Source organism: Eucalyptus grandis, chromosome 7, assembly GCF_016545825.1.
Source record: "Eucalyptus grandis isolate ANBG69807.140 chromosome 7, ASM1654582v1, whole genome shotgun sequence".
Taxonomy (NCBI): Eukaryota; Viridiplantae; Streptophyta; class Magnoliopsida; order Myrtales; family Myrtaceae; genus Eucalyptus; species Eucalyptus grandis.
In genome coordinates this window covers 16,763,836-16,787,207 of record NC_052618.1, presented here as the reverse complement: position 1 = coordinate 16,787,207, position 23,372 = coordinate 16,763,836, and the positions used below count along the sequence as shown (strand labels likewise).

Here is a 23,372-nt window from a genome sequence, read left to right as displayed (position 1 = left end):
ATGTCAAAAAAAAAAGGGCCAAAATGATTTATATTTTTAGAAAAAGATCAAAAAAAAAAAAATCAAAAAAATGCTTTTTATGTCTAAAAATAGAAAAAGATCCCAAAAATGTTTTTCCTCCACAAATGAATGGAAAATTCCTAAAATATCTAAAAAGCCTTAGGGTTTAAATAAGATTAGGTACCGAAAGGGCATTAGTGATTAACTAGTGTAATCAAGTCCCCGATCCTAATTTCTCTGGTTACGCAAGAGCGAGTATTTCTCCTGATATTTCGCTTGGGTTTCTAATCGACCCACCCCAAACTGATTAGTGGCAACTCCGTTTTAAAATTGACTTACAGGTTAAAAATTTGGACTATTAAGTCGTGAATTGGTGGACTTGGGAGAGTCCGGGCATAACTAATTTCAGCCGAGCCATTAGCCTCCTTAGGCGTTCGTACCCGATTGCGGGCACCGAGAAAAAAGGAGGTCGCGACGGAGTAGTTTTGCGTTTGTTTTTTCTTTTTTTTTTTGGATCAGAATCGTTGAGGAGTATTTGATTGCAAAATTTAGTAAGGAGAAAAGACTAGAAAAATATGGCGATAAATAATATGAATCACGATATATTTATTGAGAAAAATCATGCTATTCTCTTCGTTTCGATTATAACATATCCTTCTCTGTTATAGTATTATTTTATTTTTATTTTTATTTGAAGTAATGCTTCTAATAAGGAATTGAGACAATGTGCCAAGATGTTGGGTGCGCTTCAGAGAGAGCTTTGCGGAAACCCCCTTGCGTTTGGTCGAGATTCTTTTTTCGCATTTACCCAAAAAAAAAAAAAAAAAATGGGGCTACGATCAAGATCGATCTAAAGTCAGTGATTTTTTACAAGACAAAAAGAAGTTTAAGTGAGAATTCTGTCCGCAAGTTCGTGTTTTTGTAAAGAAGTTAAGCTTTTTTTTTTTCCTTCGATGATCTATCCCAAAAAAAAAAAAAAAACAATCGTTTAAATTAGAAAAAGAAAGAACAAAACCCATCCATAACTTCAAATTATATCTACCGTGACAAATTACCCTTAACTTTTTTCTACAATTCCAAAAATTTCCAATTTATACTTGTATGACGCATTTACTCTCCATGAAAGTTTTATTTATGAACATTGTTAAAAATCTATCTTCCTAAATATCAAAAACAAATGGCATTAACACAACACTCACGTGGCTTAAATAAAATAAGAATAACGTTGTTTTAATTTAAAAATCATTCGATAAAACCTTGACAACCGGCAAATGTGTTATATAAGTACACAAGAAAAAGTTTATGATAATTTAACATGTGAGGTTTTTAACATCATAAAAAAAAAGTTAATGATAAATATGTCACATTTGATATGGTTTGAAATTTTTTGTGACTTTTATCGATTTGAGAGGAAAAAAGGACAAACCAAACACAAATTTGGCCGTACATGGGGGGGGGGGGCAGCATATTCCGTTGGTGGGATAAGAGACAGTACCGAACACACGTGACGCAGTCCAGAAGCCAATTGGCCCTGCAGATCGCGCTCCGCTTCCCTCCACAGCCCCCGCCCCGGCGCCCCCTCCGCCCCTCCGCCGTCGACGGTACTCCCTCCGCCCTTTCCGAGGTCGCCGTTGAAAGCTAGTTTCATCGTTCGGCTGCATCCGATGCGCTCGATTAAAATGTTTGTGTGAGAAACCGCGGCGTTTAGGATCTACGGGCGCCTAGGAATCTAGTCGGACCGATTGAATGCGTGCGGCTACGGGTGGCTACTGCCGGACCCTCGATTGCGAATCCTATTCCCGAAGGAAATTTGATTGCTTTTTGAGTTGGGTTTCGATTCCCAAGTCCGTGTCGACGGACTGAACTGAGCCGTGAGGGAGGAGGGAATGGCGGCCCTTCAGCTCGTTTCTATGTGGTCGAGCTCCTTTTTCGATTTCGCGTACTGGGTTTTGTGTAGTCTGGTTTTTTTCGCGAACTCCTCGGTTCTTGAGTAACCGCTGGTGAAGAGGGTGATTTTGAATTTTGGTGTATGATTGATGTTGGGTAGATTTCTCCTGTTTACACCGACTCTTGGGCTGACAGACATGTATCTCTACCTGTTTTTAGGCATGTTCCAGGAACGAGAGCGTTGCGACTGAATCATAATCTTCATAGGGTTGCTCGGATGTCTACTGCACAGCCTCTGAAGAAGTTAGTCTCGGGTGTTGTCCTTGATTTGGATGGCACTCTTTTGAACACAGGTCAATTTCTTTTTTTTTTTTTTTTTTTTGCTATTGCTACGTCGTGTCCACATAATATTCCATGATCTTGTCATTCTTTCATCCATCTTTTACTCTATTTTTTTTGGTTAAGATCTTTTACTCTATTCATCTACACTTTACATAATAAATGAGCCGCATTCGTCATCTGTGCATCTGTATGTGTTTTCTGTATTGTTCTAGATGCAATTTGAACAGGATCAATTTTAGTTGGAGGATCATAGTTTCCCCTCATAGTCTGATGCAGTAGTCAAACATAAGAACTTTTTGGATGAAAAGCATACTTCAGAGTCTGTAGAAAAATTATGGTTGAATTCATATTCCAATGAAGACTCCAATGTCTACGAGTGCTTAAATAATCTAGCGTCTGCGCCTATGTTAAAGTCCATCCTTTTGACAAAATTTGTTATTTTCCACTCATTGCAGATGGCATTGTAAAGGAGGTTTTAAAAGTATTCCTAGTTAAATATGGAAAACAGTGGGATGGTAGGGAAGCTCATAAAACTGCAGGGAAGACGCCATTTGAGTCTGCTGCTGTTATAGTTGAAGATTATGGGCTTCCTTGTGCAGCAGAAGAATTCCTCTCTGAAATCACTCCAATGTTTAGTAATCAGTAATTGAGCTATAAACTTTGCTTAAATTTGTCGCATGCTTATTTAAATCTTTGTGTTCAGAGATTCTTAAGACCCGCCTCTTGTCATAATATATGTTTCATCGAACAGTGACATTCTCGACATTTATTTTATATGTGGCTGAAATCCTAGATTCCTTTTTTTCAATGATAATTTATTAGGTCATGTCTGATCGTACATTCTTTGTCTTCGTCTATAGAGCGTGGTGACAAGTTTTTCTATTGAAAGATGTGAAATTCATCTGATTAAGACAAGCGATTCGTGTATGAAGTCATTATGTTTTCTCAACAACCACTCCACTTGCAATCTCAGGCAGTTTTTTGGTGTGTAGAGAAGTTATTAGCAGCTTGCCCTGCATGCACTGTAATACATGTTGAAGATTTTTTAATAGCTCCGTCATTTGATCTTGGTGCAGATGGTGTAAAATTAAGGCACTTCCAGGTGCCAACCGGCTAATAAAGCATTTGAGACATCATGAAGTACCAGTGGCACTGGCATCTAATTCTCCAAAAGCAAACATAGAAACGAAAATATCTTATCATCAAGGTATGTTGTTCATAATCCTTGAAGTACTTTGACCTGCAGGGGGACTGCTAAATTAACTACACTAAAACGTAGGTTGGAAGGAGTCATTTTCTGTTATCATTGGGGGCGATGAAGTGAGGATTGGAAAACCATCTCCTGAAATGTGAGAGCGACATTTATATTGTATAGTCATCTTTGCATCATTCAAATTACTAGTGATGGAGTATTTCCTTCTAAACTGCAGCCTTTTCTTTGAATTTCAGATTCCTTGAAGCAGCTAATAGATTAAAGATCGAACCTTCTAACTTGCTGGTTATTGAAGATTCTGTGTAAGTGATTTATATCATTAACAGTGACAATTTTGTCCTTTGCTCTGGCATTATGAATCTTCTGCCTAATGAGTGTCATGAGGTTGTCATTATGCTCACTTCCCAGTTCCACTTTATGGTGTGATTCGTCAGAAAATTGGATCGATCTTTCCCACAATTGGCGTTGCATCAAAGTCACGAATTACTCGGTGTTGCTATCATTTGTCAAAATAGTTTCTATCAGCACAAACTTTGGGTCTTTTTTCTCTTTTAAAAAAATATTATCATATTTACTGGCCCATTCATTCAATTAACAAAAGGTACCAACAGATGCGACAGCTTTATAATACACTTTTCTGTACCAGTGTAGCTACTCTTAATGAAGTATTATAGGTTGAAACTTGAAAGAGAACTGTCTATCTAAAGTCTTTCTATGTCCTTGTTGATGTTTTCCTGTCATAAAAAAAATGTTCTTGCCAACATTTTCAACGTGTTTTGTTTTACTTAATTACATATGAAATCTTTATATGGTGCAATTAATCATGTCTTGCTAGTGCACTGTAATCTATCTATTGCTGTACAATTGCATTTTAAATTCATAGCTCCATAGAAGGTAGAGCTTGTCGAACGTAGTTTATGTAATGCTTGTGACAGGCCGTCTGATGTCTTATTGAATAGATCAGAGGCTGCTATTTGTCTGCTAGGTGTATGTTACCAATGAGTTTCCATGCTGGATATTTTTGGTAGGGTCTCGTCTTCCTATTCTGTTTTTCCTTTTCTTTGTCGTCTAAAGGAGAGCTCCAACTAAGTTAGCATTGTGGAGGGCCTTCCTTTGTTCATCATACATATGTCATCCTGGAATGAATCTACCATCTCCCATTCACATCGGACTCTTTTTTATCTGGGCCTTTATTTTCCCAATTTTCACTTGTTTATTCAATGTCAGACCCGGTGTTGCTGCTGGCAAGGCTGCTGGAATGGAAGTAGTTGCTGTGCCATCCCTTCCCAAACAGAATCACCTTTACACTTCAGCTGATGAGGTCATCAACTCATTACTTGATTTAAGACCTGAAAGTTGGGGCTTGCCTCCATTTCAAGATTGTAAAACCCTAGACCTTCACTCACGATTATGCTTTATGATAGTTAGCTTTATCATATCAGATTCTTATTCAGAAGATTGGTTTTAATGACAGGGATTGAGGGTACTTTGCCTATAGAACCATGGCATATTGGTGGCCCTGTCATCAAGGGATTTGGTCGTGGCTCCAAAGTTCTTGGGATTCCAACTGGTACTGTCAGATATCTCCACCCCTCCTTTTTTCTGGTGCGATGATATTATTGTTTGTTAGTTGTTATTGTTCGCACTTCACTGTGATATTGGATATGTGAGCATTGAAGTGCCTTCCCTCTACATAAAAATCAAGTAGCCATGTTTTAGATCCTCTCTTGATTTCCAGACTGGAAAATGCGAGATGGGTCTTATTCGTATATTGTCGACTACTATTCTATAATGAGTGGAGCCCAGAGTGCATTTTTATTACTGCTTTTATTTTCTCATTCTTCTGCTCAATTGTTTGTGATTGCTAATTCTGTGTCATATAGTATAGCTTCAAGAGTTTGTTACTCAGACTTAATGTTGCATTTTCTCCCCTTGTAAAAACCTTTTTCTTTTCAGCTAATTTATCAACAGAAGGTTATTCGGATCTACTCTCAGAACATCCCTCCGGAGTATATTTTGGTTGGGCTGGACTATCAACCAGAGGCATCTATAAAATGGCCATGAGCATCGGTTGGAATCCATACTTTGACAACAAGGAGAAGACAATTGTTAGTGAACCCAACAGATGGTGCAATCTGCAAGCACTTTCTCCTTCTGCAACACTTTTAATGGTAATTTTTCCTTGTAGGAGCCCTGGTTGTTGCACAAGTTCGATGAGGATTTCTATGGAGAGGAACTGCATCTTATCATCGTTGGCTATATACGACCAGAGGTATCGTTTAAACTCACATCTATTTCACTTGGGTGTTTCATCTGTTTTAGGCAAATCAAATACAAGATTGTGCTCCTCTTTAGTTAATAAGCCTCACATGAAATTGCTGTGGAAACATTCAGGCGAATTTCTCATCACTTGAGAGCCTAATAGCAAAGATCCACGAGGATGGGGATATGGCGGAGAAAGCTCTTGATTTGCCATTGTACACAAAGTACAGGGACGATCCATATTTGAAAATGTCTTGACAGCGGGCATTTCCCATTTACAAATAGAGTGTAGACAACCTTACACTTTGTTGAAACAAATACTGAACCGATGTCATGACATTCAAGGAATCGCTAAGTCTTTTTACTTGATTGAGAGTGATAACAAAAGGCTTGTAAGCTCTAGTACACTAATATGCTGAATCTATCAACCATATGGTCAATCTCATGCCAATGATAATAATTCACGTACAGGTAATTCAATCGAGACATTGTATCTTTGAGTTAGAAACTGCTCTGCAGTCGTTAGAGTCCAGCGGTAAGATTAAAAGATCATTTCCTTTCCAGCAAAGAATAAAAGGTCATTTATTGCATGTTATATATAAGTGGCATTTATATAAGTCAAGTCACATGTCATTAGTTTTATAGTTCATGCATGTGAATTAAAATTCATGTAGTCATTGAAATAAATTTAAATTGCATTCATGTTAATGAAAAACATAAAAATAATTGTTAGCATGTTAATAGTTGATTCATACATCGCATTCACATTTTCATGGTTAGTTTGTGGGGACCCCATCATGATGAAACTTTGATTTTGTTCAATTAAGGCTTTGAGTTTGATATTTTCTTGCACTTTACTACATTGATCTATTGAGTGTTACATTTTTGTTTGTGCACCCGCGTGATCACCATTACATGTTAGTAGATTAAGATTAAAAGTAACTAAAATTACTTAATAAAAGAGAAAATATACCAGAAGAAAAACGTTAGATTTATACGGCGGAATCGTATCCACAAAATCTCTAGTTTGAAAAATAAGATGTCCTCCCACATCTTATTTGAATTTCTAATAGACTTTTAATAAATTAGTGGCAACTCCTAAACGAATTGATTCATGAATGGACCTAGACTGAGAACTAGGGAAGAAGAGTAAATTTCCTGCAGGTATGCATCCCACAGTGGGCAAACAACTCCCGTTCAAGCCCTTTAGGGGCAGCCTTTTAGCAAAAAATCACTCAGCCTTTTAGTTCAAAGCCTAGAGACATTTTCGAGAGATCTTAGGATGGAAACGTTTACCTGCACAGCTGCATTTCTTGAAGGATCTTACCAAGGCTGGAGAAGAAGAGGAATTTAGAAAGCCATGGAGAGATTTTCACAAAGCACACACTTTACTTCAGGGGACTATGCCCAAAATAATACACCATCATTGCCTTATATAGGCAATAAGAGGTCACAAGGACACACATAGGGACCTAGCTCACGGGTCCAGATACAAACAGAGGCACCGAAAACTTTCGGGAGGGAATTATTCGCACACTATGAACAAGAATCGATGAGACGGTACCTTCTCTAGCCTAGTGCTACAATAAAAGTGAACAGTGATTTTGCTACAGTGAAATTGTACAAACTCAACGGTCTCGTCCGTCACAAGCATTGTAGCTACAAACTGAGTCATTTGAGCTGTCTTCTAGGAGATGTGTCTCGTATTTGTTCAAGGGCTTGAGGTCTTGGTGAGAGGATTTGATTCAGGGGCCTTCGTGATGAGGATGCTTGTTCATGAGCCGATGTGATGCTTCTTCTTCAGCCCAGTTTGTATTTTCATCTTCTTGAGGGTCAGGAATTCTTGGCTGGGGCCAGTTGGATGGCTGCGCATAGAAAGATGTGTCCATGCTTTGGAATTGTTCGTAAAGATCCTGGGACAGAGGTCCTCCAAAGCGTGCATAGGGGTCCTAGGTGGATTGGACAATGTCATCTTCGCTTGTCATTTCAGGCTCTTGGGACAATGTGACTTGTACGTATTGTCCGAGTGCTTCCTTAGCTTTCTACAGTGCTAGGTCATAATGATCCCACGTAGTGTTTACATTATTCCAAACATCTTCGGGAATTGTCTTGTTTTCTTGGCATAAGATTTTTAAGAGTTCTCGATATTCATGTTCACAAAAGTCGAACAGATCTAGGATAAAATTTGTAAATCCGGACTTCTCTGTTCAAGTTAGGTTTATAGGATGTGGTTCCTATTTCTAGTGTGCATCGAGAATACTACCATTATTTCGCAAAAATTTCATGGACGTCGGAAAAACGAGGATGGTGTGGACCTTAGGATTGGCGTCATGGATCTCGGTTCTTTTCCAAGTCTTGTTTCCAACATGTAGGATGATAGAACCAATTTAGAAAATCTAAAAGATTTCTATAACATTCTTTCGATGTTTACGAGCAGGAATATCCTTGTGAGGTTGGCAATGAATCTTCTGGTTGGAATTTCAAAAGTTATTAGGTATTTATTGGTTAAGTACCATAATAACGTTTTGAGCTATGTAGGGAAATCATCTTCCTTCCATATAAGAGGATGAATGAATGTATATTTCATATTTAACCCAAAATGATAAATAATCGAACCTCCATTGAATCTGAATAGGTTTGTGTGGCTTTGCCACATGAGGTTCTCCAGGTTCTCAGCAAGACTGTCATTCTGGATTTGCTGAATAATCTCATGGGGGTATTTCCAGCTTTGTGAATCTTTGATATTCTCAATTTTGTATTTCACTCCATGATTAAGCATATGGAAAGCATGTCTCTTGATGTACATATTGATCTCGGCTGGTGCTTTTGGCCTTGATAAGAAGTCAGCAAGTACATTTTTCTTTCTAAGAATATGCTTAGTTTCAAATGAGTATTTTGAGAACCATTCAGCCCATCGAAGCAGTTGGGAATTTGGAATCTGTTTTTGTTTAAACTTGGTCATCGAGGGAAAGATGCCATGTCTAATTCCACCGGGAAGTGGTGGCGATGAGATGAAACTCAAACTTTTTTATTCCATTTTTATTGCTAAGATTTCTTTGAAAGTGGAATTGTAATGCATTTCAGCTTGGGAAAACTTTCCATTCTTATGAGCACAGAGGTGTCTCTTACCATCAATTTCTTCAAAAATAATGGCTGCCAGTATTCGTCACTGGCGTCAGTTTGGAGAATCCTTTTGCCTGTTGATGGTATCTATAATGGTGGGAGATTGCATAATCTCCTTAAGTTCGATATTTGCAGTGCGAGCTTTTCCCCAAGGTGGGAATTCTTCTTGAGCATGGATTGCAAATGAATCGAAGCTTTGCAATGTTTGGGACAAAAACCCCGAGATAATTAATTATCCCAAAAAATTGCTGAACTTGCTTTGTTGTGAAGTTGTCTTGAGGAAACTTCAATAATTCTTTAGCGATATGTGACCCTGGGTAATATGTACCTTTGTTAAGGTGCATACGAAGAAATTCGATTTTACATGGGTAATATTCATCTTCCTTTGAGAAAGCATAATACCATGCTTTTTCACGATTTCTCGCAAACTGCTCAGGAGTTGGCGGTGTGGACCTTTCATCGGGATCGTAGAGCAAAATATCGTCAATGTATACGGCCGCACTTGATAAGATCGGTTGGAAGATACGACACATGGCCTTTTGGAAGAGGGATGGTGCTACCTTTAAGCCAAAAGGAAGAACTTTCCATTGGAAGTCTTTGGTTCGGGATCTGAGAATCTGTTTTGAATGCATCTTCGGGATGGATGCCCAATTGCCAAAATCCGGCTTTGAGGTCGAATTTGGAATAGATGTGGGCCTTGGTTAGACCCTAAAAGAGAATCTCTAGATTGTAAAGGGAACTTATCATCTTGGAGGAAAAGATTGAGAGGTTGATAGTTGATCATCAATCTCAGCTTATTGACATAAAAGGCTTCACAAGCCCATTGTTTATCGGAGATTTCAATAAGGCATTGTTGCGATAGTTAGAGCATTCCTTTGAGCTAAAACCAGATGTTCGGCTTCATTCCCATGTGGCTCGCCCTGGTTGGGTTTATGTCTTCATTTTTCTTGAAAGGAATGCGAACAAAGAACTCTGGATTTTCCCATAAAGGATGGGAACACTTTTGAGCGAATTCTACATGGGATTCTGAACAAGATTCTAACAACTTTTGCATAATTTGATCTAGTAGACTCATCTGAATGGAAAATAGTCTCTGAATATTGACGAACTCTGAGAATTAATCTTTATATCTAAGGCATTTTCTAGGAATGATGCGAAGCTGAGAGATTTGAGTCATGATATCCCACCCAATTATCAGATCTTTATTGGGAAGGTTTGATCCAAAGATTTTTGCGGTTATAAAGCACGAGGAAGAAGCGGGCCGATTACAAGAGTAGTTCGACATTTGTGGAGAAAGTATCTCTGACGAGTGAAGTATCGGGTTTAAGGAGTCGAGAATTCTTCGGGAAGAACTTTGGTGTCTAATATTGAACAACTCGCTCTGTATCAATGAGCAATAACGGTGATGGGTTTGGCAAACTTTGTAGTGAGGATTTTTACGGGAAATGGGGACGGTGAGTTTGACTTGAAAATATGTCAAGGTTTGGTTACGGGATGATGATGATATATGGAAAATATCTTCAGACTTTGAGTCTGACTCAGTCTCATTGGAAGTTTGGTAAGAGAGAATGACACAAAGAGTTTGTTCATATGGTTCTTCATCAGCAGAGAATAAGGATTCAATATCATCATTTTCAAGAGAAATACTGTTTCATTTTCAATGTGATGAATTAGATGATTCGACATTTTCTCGCTTGAGGGACAGTTTTTGGCAAAATGTCCTTTCGATTGCAAATGTAGCAACGGTTCGATTTTTGTGGCTTGTGTGATCCTTCTTTTTGCGTAGGTATCGACATTTCTTCTTTTTCCGGAAATGCTTGGAGCCATGTTTGGAATTCTTTATCCAAAACTTCTTGTAGTGTTTCTTCTTCCGGAATACTTGCCACAAGTTCCATCACAGTCTTTCTTGGAGTATTTAATTTTTAACTTCTGACGAGAACAAGCTGATTCAAGGCGTTTGTCGTCTGTGATGTAAGTACGGACCATCTGGCGCTTTAAGCACAATTCTTCAAGACATAAATGAACTTATTGTTGTATTTCGCCTAAGGGAACATCTTGTATTTGTTTTCCGAAGAAAGATCTTTCAACCATACTGGGACGATTCTTTAGGGATGGAAGTAAGGAAAACATGATTTTGCATTTTAATCAACTTGAATTAAAAAGCTTAAGCATTATTCGATAATGTTTATCAAGATGTTTTTTTCTGGAGGGAGCAGCATCTTCTCTCGAAAAACTCTCTTCTTTTTATCTTTATGAGATCAGCAGGTTTCCCCACAAAGACATGATATAAGAGAGTGATGGCATGGTTGAAATTTGGTGACATCAGAAAATGGATCTGGTTTTGTTCTGAAATTGATTGCCACCAGAGTTTTAAGCTTCCTGTGAACCTTGTAACAAAGTTGTACAAGACGTCATTCATATCATGGTTAGTGATAAACTGGGTATTCAACCAAGTATGAAATTCTTCAAGCCTTATTAGCCATTTGTGATAAGAAATATCATCAATGGTGAAGAATTGTTTTGATGCTATGGATACATCTTTGGCGAGATTGCTTGTCGACTAATTTACGGTTCGAATAGTTTGATTCAATTTCATCATCCGGGGGTCAGCCATGAATATTGATGAAGTTATTGGTGCAATGGGGAGGGAATCAACGTAGGAATTGAGAAGGATGAAGAAGAGGAGAGGGATACTGAAGAATCTGATTCAGTATCACGAGAAGTTTGCTCTACAGGGAACAAAATCTGTTTTTCTAGAATGACAGGATCAGGCTGTTCAGGCTGTTGGATAAAAGGGTCAGGTTCCTGGGTGCCTAAATCCTTTAGAAAAGATTCTAATGGATTTGATAGCATCATCTCGATTTGGCCTTTCTCTTATAACAATGGAACTTGATCCAGAGGGTGGTATTTTTCTTTCCCCTTTTCCTTCGCGGGGCTTTGAGGCGATTTCGTATGTCCGCCATATTCGGTTCTCTTACGTAAGGATGTTTGTTGGAATAGTGGCAAAAATGGATGTTTGTGGCGGTGGGGGTAAATACCCGGTTTTAACAAGATATGCCAATGGGTCAAACGGTCTGAACCTTCCTTCTTCAAGAAGCTGGATCTGCCTCTTGAGCTTCTCTATTTCTGGTTTTGGACTTTCAAGATAATGGTACCCAAGATGTTGTCCCGATTCCAAAGCATGAAGCCTTTTCTAGAATTGAAAGTATCTTTTTGGTACTTTCATAATACCTTCGGAGATCTTGTTGCACATTTCCAATTTTGGAGTCAATTGCCTTGAAGGCATTGTTTTGTGCCAACAAAGTCTCGATTGCCAATTTAGAACGCTTCAACGGCGAGGTTTTTTCTGTCTCCCATGTTCATCCACATCGGTGGGAGTAGGGATTTTAGGAACATGGCGATATCGCCATGGGGATCAATAAACTCTTACGCGGCGAGGGGAACAAGAGTTTAGAACTTTCCTTGACAAGAGGAGGAAAGTCGGTATCCTGGAACATAGCGATAGAAGAAGTGGGTGGTACTTCTTTTGGGACTTCGAGGGGGTAAGAGTGCTTCTTAGCCCATTTGAGTATTGGCTTATAAAATGGAGAGAGGGCTTGCTTCTTCTGGGAAGGAGATAGTGGTGATGTTTTTGGTGGATCTTGTAAGGCTTGGGATGTAGTACTGGACTCTGGTGGTGGAGGTGGTGCATAAGAAACCATGAATTGGTATTTGTCACATTCACCAAGAGTATCAACAGAGGAATCTTCGTCTAAGTACCTTTGGTACATCTTATCCTTTGGCTTTTTCGGTCGAGGTAGAGATCTTGCAAAAGGATCTACCTCGTCAAGAGAATTTGTACAATAAGAACATTGACAAAAGGGATCCCAAAAACAATGGCCATAGTCATCTTTATAGTAATGAACAGGATGTCCATCACCATTGAAGTGCCGAACGTGTTTTTTTGGATCTGGCTCAGAAATAGATTGAGGAACACATGGTTCAATCATGAAGAGGGTTTGGAAGATAGAAGGACTTTCTTCCTTTTTCCTTGCCAAATTTGATGGAAACAATTCCATCTTTTTTTACAAACTACGAGTCCGTAGAGGCGGAAAGGCTTGTTGTCTTTGATATAGCTTTTAGGTAGTTGGTAATCCAAGTTTACGGAAGGAGCTTGGCCAATGTATCCTTCGGAATCTGTCTAGGAACATGGATACATGATGCTTGGTCATTCTGCATGGAAATAAACAAAGCATCTTCATTACCATTGTTGAAGTTGAGGTCAAGTGCATGGTTCTGCACTCGGTAAACCATCTGGTAGTGTAGTGTTGCGGCTACGAGTCGTAATTTGAGGGGCTCCGGTGGATTTGGACTTGGACTTTCAAAAAAGAAAATGGCAGGTGCGAAAGGGGCGATGTTGAAGTTTGGATATAGAGTGACAAAGACTGTTAGGCATTCAAAGTAGTTTGAATAGTAGCCAATGCAAGCATCTTGTTTGTAGAAATCTAGTATCTAACAATGCAATTCTTGCCACAACTGGCAAACCTTTACGACCATGGAAAGTGAGAGCAAGACGAACAGCCCCATAATGGACATGAGTGTATCCTTGTTAAGCCCATTGTCTGGGAAATTCATGAGGGATCTGGAGAGTAACAAAGTACTCCTTTTCAGTAGCAGGAATAAGATGCTGGTCGAATTTAAAGGACTGAACGTACTCCTTTACTTGTTATGGGGTTTGATAAATAAGCTGGCGGATGGAGCGGATAGGTGAAAATGATGAGTTGGGCTTGGCAAAAGTAGAATAAGGGTTCATGAGGGGGAGTTGGGTTTCAGAAATCTTGGTTTCATTGCTAAGAGAGACTTCATAAAGATAATCTATCTTAGAGGCATTTGAAACACGAAACTCTGGGGGAGTTAAGGATGAAGAGGAGGGAGCAAGAGAAACTGGTGTTTCGAGAATTTCTAGTTCTATAGACATAATGAGAAGAGATCTTCTCAGCTCTGGATTCACCTGTCAAGCGCATGGAATGGATAATATCAAAAACGAAACCATGGCTCTGATACCATGAATGGACCTTTCCCTTGATGATTCACCTCCGAAAAGGTCACAATAGTTGGGCTTTCTCATGTGAAATCACTTCCTAAGGGTGTGTTTGTTTATGTTCTTTATTTCAGTTTATGAACAAAAATTATGTTTTTTTATTCCCGGGAACAAAAAAAAAAAGAATAAGTAACGCGTTTGTTTGCGTTTTTGTTCCAAATCTGTTTTTTTTTTTTTGTTCTCGGGAACAAGGTGGGCGAAACAAGAAACAAGAAAAACTTGTTTCTTATTTTGGAACAATTTTAAGAACAAATTTTCTCTCTCATTTATTTTATTTTCTTTTTTCTTCTTCTTTTCTTCTTCTTTTTTTTTCTTTTTTGGTCATAGGCCTCGGCCATGATCGACAACCGGCCGTTGAGGGTCGGCAACCTCGCTAGAGCGTCACTAGCCCCCGGCAAGGCCGAGTGTTGCCGGCCCTAGTGAGGCTCGGCCTCACCTTGGTGGCGAGCTCGGGCTCGCCCGGATCCAACGAGGTCGAGCCTCGCGCCGGCCACAAGGAAGAGAAAAAGAAAAAGAAAAAGAAAGAAAAATATCGAAAAATAAAATAAAAATATTAAAAATTAAAGAAAAAAAAACACAAATTTACCAAACGTTTTTCTGTTCTTTTTTTTTTTATTTCCGTAACAAGTTTACCAAATGTGTTTTCGATCAAAAATTGTTCCCCAAAACAAAATTAATTTTTTCTATTTACGTTCTAGGAACAATTTTTGAACAAAAACACAAACAAGCTTGGCACTCTTATATTCCATTTCTGTTACCAAGAACAAAAAGTAGATTTTTGAAACGTTCCACAACTACTCTTTCACAACTGATTTGTTCTGGAAAATAGAAAAATTTAGCTTACGTTACCAAACAGGCTATAAGCCATAAAAATAATGTCTCAATCAAATCGCATGTATCTGAATTATTATGGGCAGCATGGGATGACTGTCTGGTTCATAGATACAAGGTGTTGATGTATTAGGGGTTACAAGCCTCTTATTTTATCATTCAAACAAACAAACGCACTCTTATATTCCATTTCTGTTACCAAGAACAAAAAAGTAGATTTTTTGAACTTCTGTTCCACAACTATTCTTTCACAACTGATTTGTTCTGGAAAATAGAAAAATTTAGCTGACTTTACCAAACAAGCTATAAGCCATAAAAACAATGTCTCAATCAAATCGCATGTATTTGAATTATTATGGGCGGCATGGGATGACTGTCTGGTTCATAGATACAAGGTGTTGATGTATTAGGGGTTACAAGCCTCTTGTTTTATCACTCTCAATCGAGTATAAGACCGCTGCGATTCCTTGCAGAGTTGTAAGATCGATACGGTATTAGTTTCGACAATTGGATAGAGTAGCAAATAGGAATTGCCCATTTTCAATACATTTTCAGATACGGGTCGTCCCTGTGCTTCGCGTACAATGGCAAACCGAGAGCTCTCTCCGCGACATCCCCGTCCTCGTGGATCTTTGCTATTAGGCTCTCGAGCGATGGGAAATTCGCCTGAAAGTTTCGACGGCAAAATTCACACGAGCCTCTTTAGCAAAGAGAAGCAGGATATCGTACTCGATTTGCCTAAAACAGAAGGAACACCATACCTCTGCTCGTATATAGCCGACGATGACGAGACGCAGCTCCTCTCCATAGAAATTCTCGTCGAACTTGTGCAACAGCCAGGGCTCCTACCATGGAAAGATCCAGTTAGAAGAATTGCAGAAGGAGAGAAAGTGCTTGCAGATTGAACCGTCTGCTGGGTTCACTTACGATTGTCTTTTCCTTGTTGTCGAAGTATGGATTCCAACCGATGCTCGTGACCATTTTATAGACGCCTCTGGCCGATAGTCCAGCCCAGCCGAAATATACTCCGGAGGGATGTTCCGAGAGTAGATCTGAATAGCCTTCCGTTGATAGATTAGCTGGAAAAAAAAAAAAAGGTGGTTTTACAAAGAGGAAATGAATGCCGCAGTTAGTCCAAGTAACAAACAACTGAAGCTATAATATGTGGCATAGAATTAGCAATCTGACATTTGAGCAGAAGGAGAAACTAAAAGCAGTAACAAGAGTGCACTAGTCTACTATATCTCAAGGGAGGATCTAAAGCATTGCTACTTAATTTATTCTTCTGTTTAGAGATATGGCACTATGATGCTTCCAGATCCAATGCCGCAATGAAGAGCGAACAGTAAGAACTAACTGAGAATAATATGATCACACCAGAAAAGAAAGGAGGGGTGGAGATATCGGACAATGCCTGTTGGAACCCCAAGAAGTTTAGAGCCACGACCGAATCCCTTGATGACGGGGCCGCTGATATGCCACGGTTCTACCGGCAAAGTGCGCTCAATCCCTGCCCATCAAAACCAATCTTCTGAATTAGAATCTGATATGATAAAGCTAGCTATCGTAAAGCATAATCGGGAGTGAAGGTCTAGGGTTTTACAATCTTGAAATGGAGGCAAGCCCCACTTTTCAGGTCCTAAATCAAGTAATGAGTTGATGACCTCGTCAGCTGAAGTGTAAAGGTGAGTTTGTTTGGGAAGGGATGGTACGGCAACTACTTCCATTCCGGCGGCCTTGCCAGCAGTAACACCGGGTCTACCATTGAATAAACATGTAAAAGTTGGAAACAAAATGGCCTGGAAATGAAAAAGAGACCGATGTGGATAGGAGATGGTGGACACGTTCCAGGATGATATATGTATGATGAACAGAGGAAGGTCCCCCACCATGCTACCTTAATTGTAGCTCTCCTTTAGACGACAAAGGAAGGGAAAGCAGAATAGGAAGATGAGATCCTACGAAAAATATCCAGAATGGGAATTCATTGGTAACATACATCTAGCAGACAAATAGCAGCCTCTAATCTATTCTATAAGACATAAGACGGCCTGTTACAAGCATTACCGCATTTGACAAACTCTACCTTCTGAGGAGCTATGGATTTAATAGATGTGCAACTGTACTGCTATACATAAATTATGGTGCACCAGCAAGACAGACTCCGATGACGCGAATCATTTGAGGAAAAATTCCTCCTGTAAAAAATGAACTGCGCAATATATCGACTAGAGTTGGTCAGAATTCACATACAATCAAGTGGCACAAAACATGTTAAAAATGTGAGCAAGGACTTTCTTTCGACAGGAACACATCATCAAGGACCTAGTGACATTTTATAAAGACAACTCTCTTTCAAGTTTCAACCTATAACACTTCGTTACAAATAGCTATACTGGCGTATTGAAAAGCTGTTGCTTCTGTTTATACCTTTTCCTAATTGAACGAATGGACCAGTCAACATGAATATATTTTAAAAAGGGTGACATAGAAAAAAACCCAAAGTTTGTGCTCATAGAAACTATTTTGACAAGTGATAGCAACACTGAATAATTCCTAACTTCAATGCAATGCCAACTGTGGGAAAGATCAATCCAGTTTACTGATGAATCGTGCCGTACAGTGGAACAGAGTGCCAGAGTGAAGGACTATTTTCACTGTCGGTGATATAAATGACTTACACAGAATCTTCGATAACCAGCAAGTTAGGAGGTTCGATCTTTAATCTATTTGCTGCTTCAAGAAATCTGGAATTCAGAGCACAGGCTACAGTTTAGAAGATACTCCATTACTAGTAATTTGAATGATGTGAAGATGATTATATATATCTCTCACATTTCGGGGGACGGTTTTCCGATCCTCACTTCATCACCCCCAATGACGACAGAAAATGTCTCCTTCCAACCTATGTTTTAATGCACAGTTGATTTAGCAGTCCCAACTACAGGTCAAAGGACTTCAAGGATTATGAAGTACCTACCTTCATGATAAGATATTTTTGCTTCAATGTTCTCTTTTGGAGAATTAGATGCCAGTGCCATTGGCACTTCATGATGTCTCAGATGCTTTATTAGCCGGTCAGCACCTGGAAGTGCCTTAATTTTACACCATCTGCTCCAAGATCAAATGACTGAGCAATTAAAAAATCTTTGAAATATTACAGTGCATGCAAGGCAAGCTGCAAATAAGTTCTCTACACACCAAACGACTGCCTGAGATTGCAAGTGGAGTGGTTGTCAAGAAAACATAATAACTTCATCCAAGAATCGCATGTCTTAATCAGATGAAGTTCATATCTTTTCATAGAAAATCTTGTCGCCACACTTTACAGATGAAAACAAAGAATGTACGATCAGACATGACCTGATAGATTATCATTGGAAAAAAAAGGAACTATTATCTCAGCGATATATAAAATGAATGTCAAGAATGTCACTGTTCGATGAAACGCAGAGTATGACAAGAGGTGGGTCTTCAGAATCTCTCTGAATACAGAGGTTTAAATAAGCATGCAACAAAATTAAGCAAAGTTCATAGCTCAATTACTGATTACTAAACATTGGAGTGATTTCAGAGACGAATTCTTCTGTTGCACAAGGAAGCTCGTAATCTTCAACTATTACAGCTGCAGACTCAAAGGGCGTCTTCCCTGCTATTTTAAGAGCTTCTCTACCATCCCACTGTTTTCCATATTTGACCAAGAATACTTTTAAAATCTCGCTTAGAATGCCATCTGCAATGAATGGAAAATAACAAACTTGTTGAAAGGATGGACGTCAACGTAGGCAAAGATGCTAGATTAATTAAGCACTCATAGACATTGGAATCTTCATTAAACTACGAATTCAACCATAGTTTTTCTACACATTCCAAAGCATGCTTTTGGTACAAAAGATTCTTGGTTTCGCCTACCGCATGATGAGGGGAAAATATGGCCCTCTGACTAAAATTGATACTGTTCAAATTGCATCTCGACCAATACAAAAAACACATAAAGATGCATAGATGACAAACACGGAATAGTCTTCAAAACGGAAAGGCAGGTGAAAGAACGACGAGACCATGGAATAACATGTGGACATGATGTACCGGAAAACAATAAAAACTGACCTGTGTTCAAAAGAGTGCCATCCAAATTAAGGATAACGCCTGAGACTAACTTCTTCAGAGGCTGTGCAGTAGTTGACATTGGAGCGATCCTACGCTGATCACAATTCAGGTGCAATGTTCTCGTTCCCGGATCAGGCCTAAAACAGAGACACAAGTCTGTCAGTCCAAGAGTTTATAAACAGGAGAATTCTGCACTACATCGATCTTACACCAAACTCAAGATAGCCCATTTCACCAACGGTTCCCGGGAGCGGGATTGACAGTCAGGGGTTCGGTAGTTCACGTCTCGCCACTCACGTTCATCGCTTCAACTAGATTACTAGGCAATAGAATCCTATGTTTACCCGCAGTCCTCAGAGAAAGTACTAATTCAAACACGCTAAATGCAAGCAAATGGAGAATGAGCTTTCGGTAGCTACCTCTGAGAAGAAAGTTGAAAAGCACAGAGAGAGAGAGAGAGAGAGTACCGTCGACAGCCGAGGGACGCCGGCACGGGGACGCGGAAGGAGCGGCCGGCGATCTCCACGGTCGATTGATTCTAGTTTGTCATGCGTGCTTGGTCTCTTATTTATTTACCCCGGGGAATTTGTGCTCTCACGTGCTTTTGATCTCTTTGTCTTATCCACCCAATGGAACATATGCTTAGTGTCAGGCCTAATTATTTTGGTTATATGTATATTGCACTGTGTTAAGTTAATTTCACAAATAAATAAATCATTTAAAGCATGCCTACCATAATATATTGTGTTGGAACGATCGATTAAAATTGAGCACATCAATTATTTAGCCCATAATGTAATGCGATTTGAATATTTTATCTCATTAAATAATACAAGCGAGTCATCCTAACTAGTAAGTGATCTGGTATTTGTGGCGTTTCAGATATAACGCTAGATGCGGGTACTTCTCTACTATATCAGCTCGAGACTTTCCCTCCAATGTTTATAACTTGAGCGTCTCAACATCATGTTTAGACTTATAAAAATAATGCATTGAATATTCACTATCCTCACATACCCACGTTTGGGGTCCAAGATCACATGGAGAATAAAAAAAATTATTTCTATTTTGTGGAATAATTTTTAGAAAAAATGTTTTAATTCCGAAATAAAAAAAAAAAAAGAATAAAAACACGTTTGGTAAATTTGTGTTCTTTTTTATTTCTTTTAATTTTTTAATTTTTTTTTTTTTTTTTATTTTTCTTTTTCTTTTTTTCTTCTTTGGGCGGTCGTCGGCCTCGCCCATGGCTGGCAACCGGCCGATGAGGGGCAATAGCCTCGCCCAACCATGGTGAGGCTCGTTGGCCCCTATCGAGGCCGAGCTATCGCCGGCGCGTGAGGCTCGATCTCATCTTGGCCGGGTGAGCTTGGGCTCGCCTAAATCCGGTGAGGCCGAGCTTGCCAAGCCAAGGCGAGGCCAAGGGGCCAGCAATGCTCGACCTCGCCGGGGGCCGGCGACGCTCCGGCGAGGTCACCGACCCTCGACGGCCGATCGCTGGCCATGGCCAAGGCCGGCAACCAGCCAAAGAAAAAGAAGAAGAAAAAAAAAGAGAGAAAATTTGTTTTTAAAAATTGTTCCAGAAACAAGAAACAAGTTTTTCTTGTTTCTTGTTTCTGCATTCCAATTTTGTTTTAGGAACAAAAAACAGAATAAAAAAACGTGTTTTATTTTTTGTTCACAAAAAACAGAATTTTTGTAAATAAACATAAATAAATAACATAAACAAACACACCTAAATGTTACTAAATACTCCATTAGACATTCGCTTGGAAACATTGGTGTCCGGCACTGAGATTTTTATAAGATTGTTTCCTTTTCAGCAGAATTTTTCTGGGTGTTTTTGGTAGGTGAAGGTAAAGCTGCAATAATTGCATACACGATACGACCAAAACCAATGGATGGAAAAGTTTTTGAGTCCTCCTCAGCATATTCCGGGGGCATATTCCGAAGCATATAATGGACCTTTGTGATATTATTATAATTAGAGCCAAAAAGGACCGACGAAGAAACTCAAAAAATTGTTCCATCCGCCAATGTAACAACTGTAAAATTGAGGTCCTAGCAACTGCAATCACGAGAACAGGAGGACGCCCAAAGGAAAAACGTGTAAAACGAGAAAGGGCAGGAGTAGGGAGCAAAACAGAGGACATAAGCATGGGCTACACATGCTAATTGGAATTTGAGCATATGTTAAAAATTCCGAAACTCAAAAAGTTCAAACATCGAAACCTATGTCGTCTGGTCCGTCTGGCCCAAAGTCATGGGCCAAACTAGATCATGAAAGTTACTTTTACCGATCGGAGATACAATGCTCTCACTCGAAAAGTATGAGAAAATTTAAGATTGTTTAGGCTTTTATTCATCTGTAACGAGTAAAAGTTCTAAGATGCTAGAATTGCTAATCAAGCATTATCAATCGGGAGGGGCAAAATTCAAATAAGAGATTTAATGGGGGCAAAAGTTTGTTTTTAGGCAAAACTAATTTAGCATGACTTGAAAATTCTAAACTAAATTTAGGTCCCACCGCCGACTGCATGACCGAGATGTTTCAACATAAAAAGTATCACATCAAATTCTGCTAGGTCGCAGGATTAAAAAAATCATTTCGAAAGAATAGAATCGAATCAAAGCTCGAATCTATCCCATACAATCCTCGGATGCATGCATTTCTTGTGGTCCAAAAGAGAGACATTAAATAATGTCAACTTGGTAGGACGTAAGAACCACGCAGGATTTAAATATTAATTCTGAAAAAAGTTATTCGAACAATCCCAATTAAATAAATGACAATGTCGACCAAGAAATAATTTTTAAAAAAAAATTCAATCCTTAACCCGAAAAAGGGGTTTGTCACATTATTGTCTCTCCAGCCACAGCATGATTACCATTACATGGGGCCCACAAAAAGACCGAGAACTTACTTTATTTTCAACGCATTTTCATCATTCCCTTCATTTTATATATATTTACATATTTTTTCTTTCCCCTTTTCGGAAATCCAATGTACATGCCTGGCATGCCTGGCGCAAGACGCCAAAGTGAAAATTAAAAAAAAAAAAAAAGAAACCCCAAAGAAAAGATAAGAGAGAAGCTCATCCTTATCCCACAGCCCTCGAACCTCGCGACAACACAACACCGACCGTCCGCTAATTCCCGGCCGAAACCCAGTCCGAATCGAACCCATCCCGGTTCGACCCGTTCGAACCGCGAACCGAGTCCTGACAGAGTCTTTATACAACAGTGCAACGAACCGCCCTCACAATATCTAGAGACCGTAGTACATGGATGATGATCTCCGTCGTCCACGTGGCGCGATCACACGAGGGTCTTGCATGCGTACGTCGTCGGGTCCCACATCGCCGGCAGCAGGAACTTCCGGCCGCCGAGCCCGTGGGCGTTGTAGCTCGCGCCGGTCGCCTTGTCCACCAGGAGCTGCCCCGGGTAGCCCGGGTACGCGCCCGACCCGTATATCCCCGTGCACGCCGACACCGCCTCCAGGGGCGCGTCCGCCGGGCCCTGGAAGAAACCGCCCCCGAACGGGTTCGTGACGGCGCCGGCGAGGAGCGTCGCCAGGTTGATCACCATGCCGTCGACCCCGACGTCGCCGCTCGGCGCCACCAGCGGCGGCGTCTGCGGGCCGTACATGGGCTGGTGGAACGGCCACGCGCACTGCCCCGGGCACTGCGTCTCCGAGTTCCCGACCCACACGAACGCCGACCCGGGCCGGGCCGCCCCGTGCGTCCCGCACCGCGAGCAGAACCCCTCCACGGCGACGTCCGCCGCCGTGAGGACGACGGTGATGGTGCCCGGCGCGGCGTTGAACTTGCCGGCGAGGGCGCGGAGGTGGCGGTTCTTGAGGGACTTACCGAGGGTGTACGCCTCGTGGACGGCCTGCCGTCCGACGACGAGGTTGGAGCTGCCGCTCTTGTACTTCTCGGTGGTGCGCCACCAGGAGGCGGCGGAGGGGGGAGGGGAGCGGGGGTAGCCGAGGGAGCGGATGAAGTCGACGATGACGGAGCGCTGGGTGGGGGTGAAGCGACCGTACCAGACGAGGTCGACGGTGATGTTGCCCTTGAGGAGAGTTCCGTGGTGGTACTTGAGGACGAGGGGTTGTTGCTGGACCAGGGCGGCGGAGGAGGAGGAGATGGAACTTGAGAAGAGTATGAAGAGGAGGAAGAACAGAGGTAAAGTGAGAGAGCGAGACGCCATTGACGCGGCCCCGAAGCTTTCAGAGAGAGAGAGAGGAGAGAGAGGGAGTGGGAAAAAATACGAAGGGAGAGGGTATTTATAGTGGGAAGAGGAGGAGGAGGAGAGGGAGACAGCTGTGAGAGATTAGCCGAGTATTTTTTATTTTATCTTCTGTGCATCCTCGTGACTTTGTGATATATATCAAATTCGTTTTCTTTTCTTCTTTTTTTCTGGCCATTAGTCAATTTCAATTTCGATACATATAGATATCATAGTGTTCGTACGTGATGATGCGTTTAAGTCAAATATTGTGTTTAATCCATAGTGCGCAATACG

The 23,372-nt window shown here is 40.4% G+C and overlaps 3 protein-coding genes across 3 annotated transcripts; 1 reads left to right on the top strand and 2 right to left on the bottom strand.

The window, feature by feature from the left end:
• The first annotated feature begins 1,468 nt into the window (after nucleotides 1–1,468).
• LOC104452848 (bifunctional riboflavin kinase/FMN phosphatase) lies at nucleotides 1,469–6,184 on the top strand. Its single transcript, XM_010067341.3, has 11 exons — nucleotides 1,469–1,601; nucleotides 2,107–2,240; nucleotides 2,685–2,871; nucleotides 3,306–3,436; nucleotides 3,509–3,578; nucleotides 3,679–3,744; nucleotides 4,670–4,824; nucleotides 4,917–5,012; nucleotides 5,399–5,550; nucleotides 5,631–5,714; nucleotides 5,837–6,184. Exons 2-11 carry the CDS (start codon nucleotides 2,165–2,167, stop codon nucleotides 5,960–5,962), a joined length of 1,143 nt encoding a protein of 380 aa, XP_010065643.2. The 5' UTR covers nucleotides 1,469–1,601; nucleotides 2,107–2,164; the 3' UTR covers nucleotides 5,963–6,184.
• An 8,878-nt stretch (nucleotides 6,185–15,062) lies between these two features.
• LOC104455101 (bifunctional riboflavin kinase/FMN phosphatase) lies at nucleotides 15,063–19,826 on the bottom strand. Its single transcript, XM_039316819.1, has 11 exons — nucleotides 19,316–19,826; nucleotides 18,849–18,985; nucleotides 18,285–18,471; nucleotides 17,719–17,849; nucleotides 17,574–17,643; nucleotides 17,420–17,485; nucleotides 16,342–16,496; nucleotides 16,153–16,248; nucleotides 15,666–15,817; nucleotides 15,500–15,583; nucleotides 15,063–15,404 (listed from the first exon to the last, which is right to left on the bottom strand). The coding sequence occupies exons 2-11, from the start codon at nucleotides 18,925–18,927 to the stop codon at nucleotides 15,279–15,281; spliced, it is 1,146 nt and encodes a 381-aa protein (XP_039172753.1). The 5' UTR covers nucleotides 18,928–18,985; nucleotides 19,316–19,826; the 3' UTR covers nucleotides 15,063–15,278.
• A 1,914-nt stretch (nucleotides 19,827–21,740) lies between these two features.
• On the bottom strand, nucleotides 21,741–23,119 carry LOC104452847 (protein EXORDIUM-like 2). The gene has a single exon (XM_010067340.3). It carries the CDS (start codon nucleotides 23,055–23,057, stop codon nucleotides 22,164–22,166), a length of 894 nt encoding a protein of 297 aa, XP_010065642.2. The 5' UTR covers nucleotides 23,058–23,119; the 3' UTR covers nucleotides 21,741–22,163.
• Between the last annotated feature and the right edge of the window lie 253 nt (nucleotides 23,120–23,372).

Coding starts and splice junctions, on each gene's coding strand:
- LOC104452848 (XM_010067341.3), top strand. CDS start 2,165: ATGTCTACTGCACAGCCTCTGAAGAAGTTAGTCTCGGGTGTTGTCCTT. Junction 2,872..3,305: donor ACTCCAATGTTTAGTAATCA/GTAATTGAGCTA, acceptor ATCTTGGTGCAG/ATGGTGTAAAATTAAGGCAC. Junction 3,579..3,678: donor GGAAAACCATCTCCTGAAAT/GTGAGAGCGACA, acceptor TTTGAATTTCAG/ATTCCTTGAAGCAGCTAATA.
- LOC104455101 (XM_039316819.1), bottom strand. CDS start 18,927: ATGTCAACTACTGCACAGCCTCTGAAGAAGTTAGTCTCAGGCGTTATC. Junction 17,486..17,573: donor GGAAAACCGTCCCCCGAAAT/GTGAGAGATATA, acceptor TCTGAATTCCAG/ATTTCTTGAAGCAGCAAATA. Junction 15,584..15,665: donor ACAACAAGGAAAAGACAATC/GTAAGTGAACCC, acceptor TTTCCATGGTAG/GAGCCCTGGCTGTTGCACAA.
- LOC104452847 (XM_010067340.3), bottom strand. CDS start 23,057: ATGGCGTCTCGCTCTCTCACTTTACCTCTGTTCTTCCTCCTCTTCATA.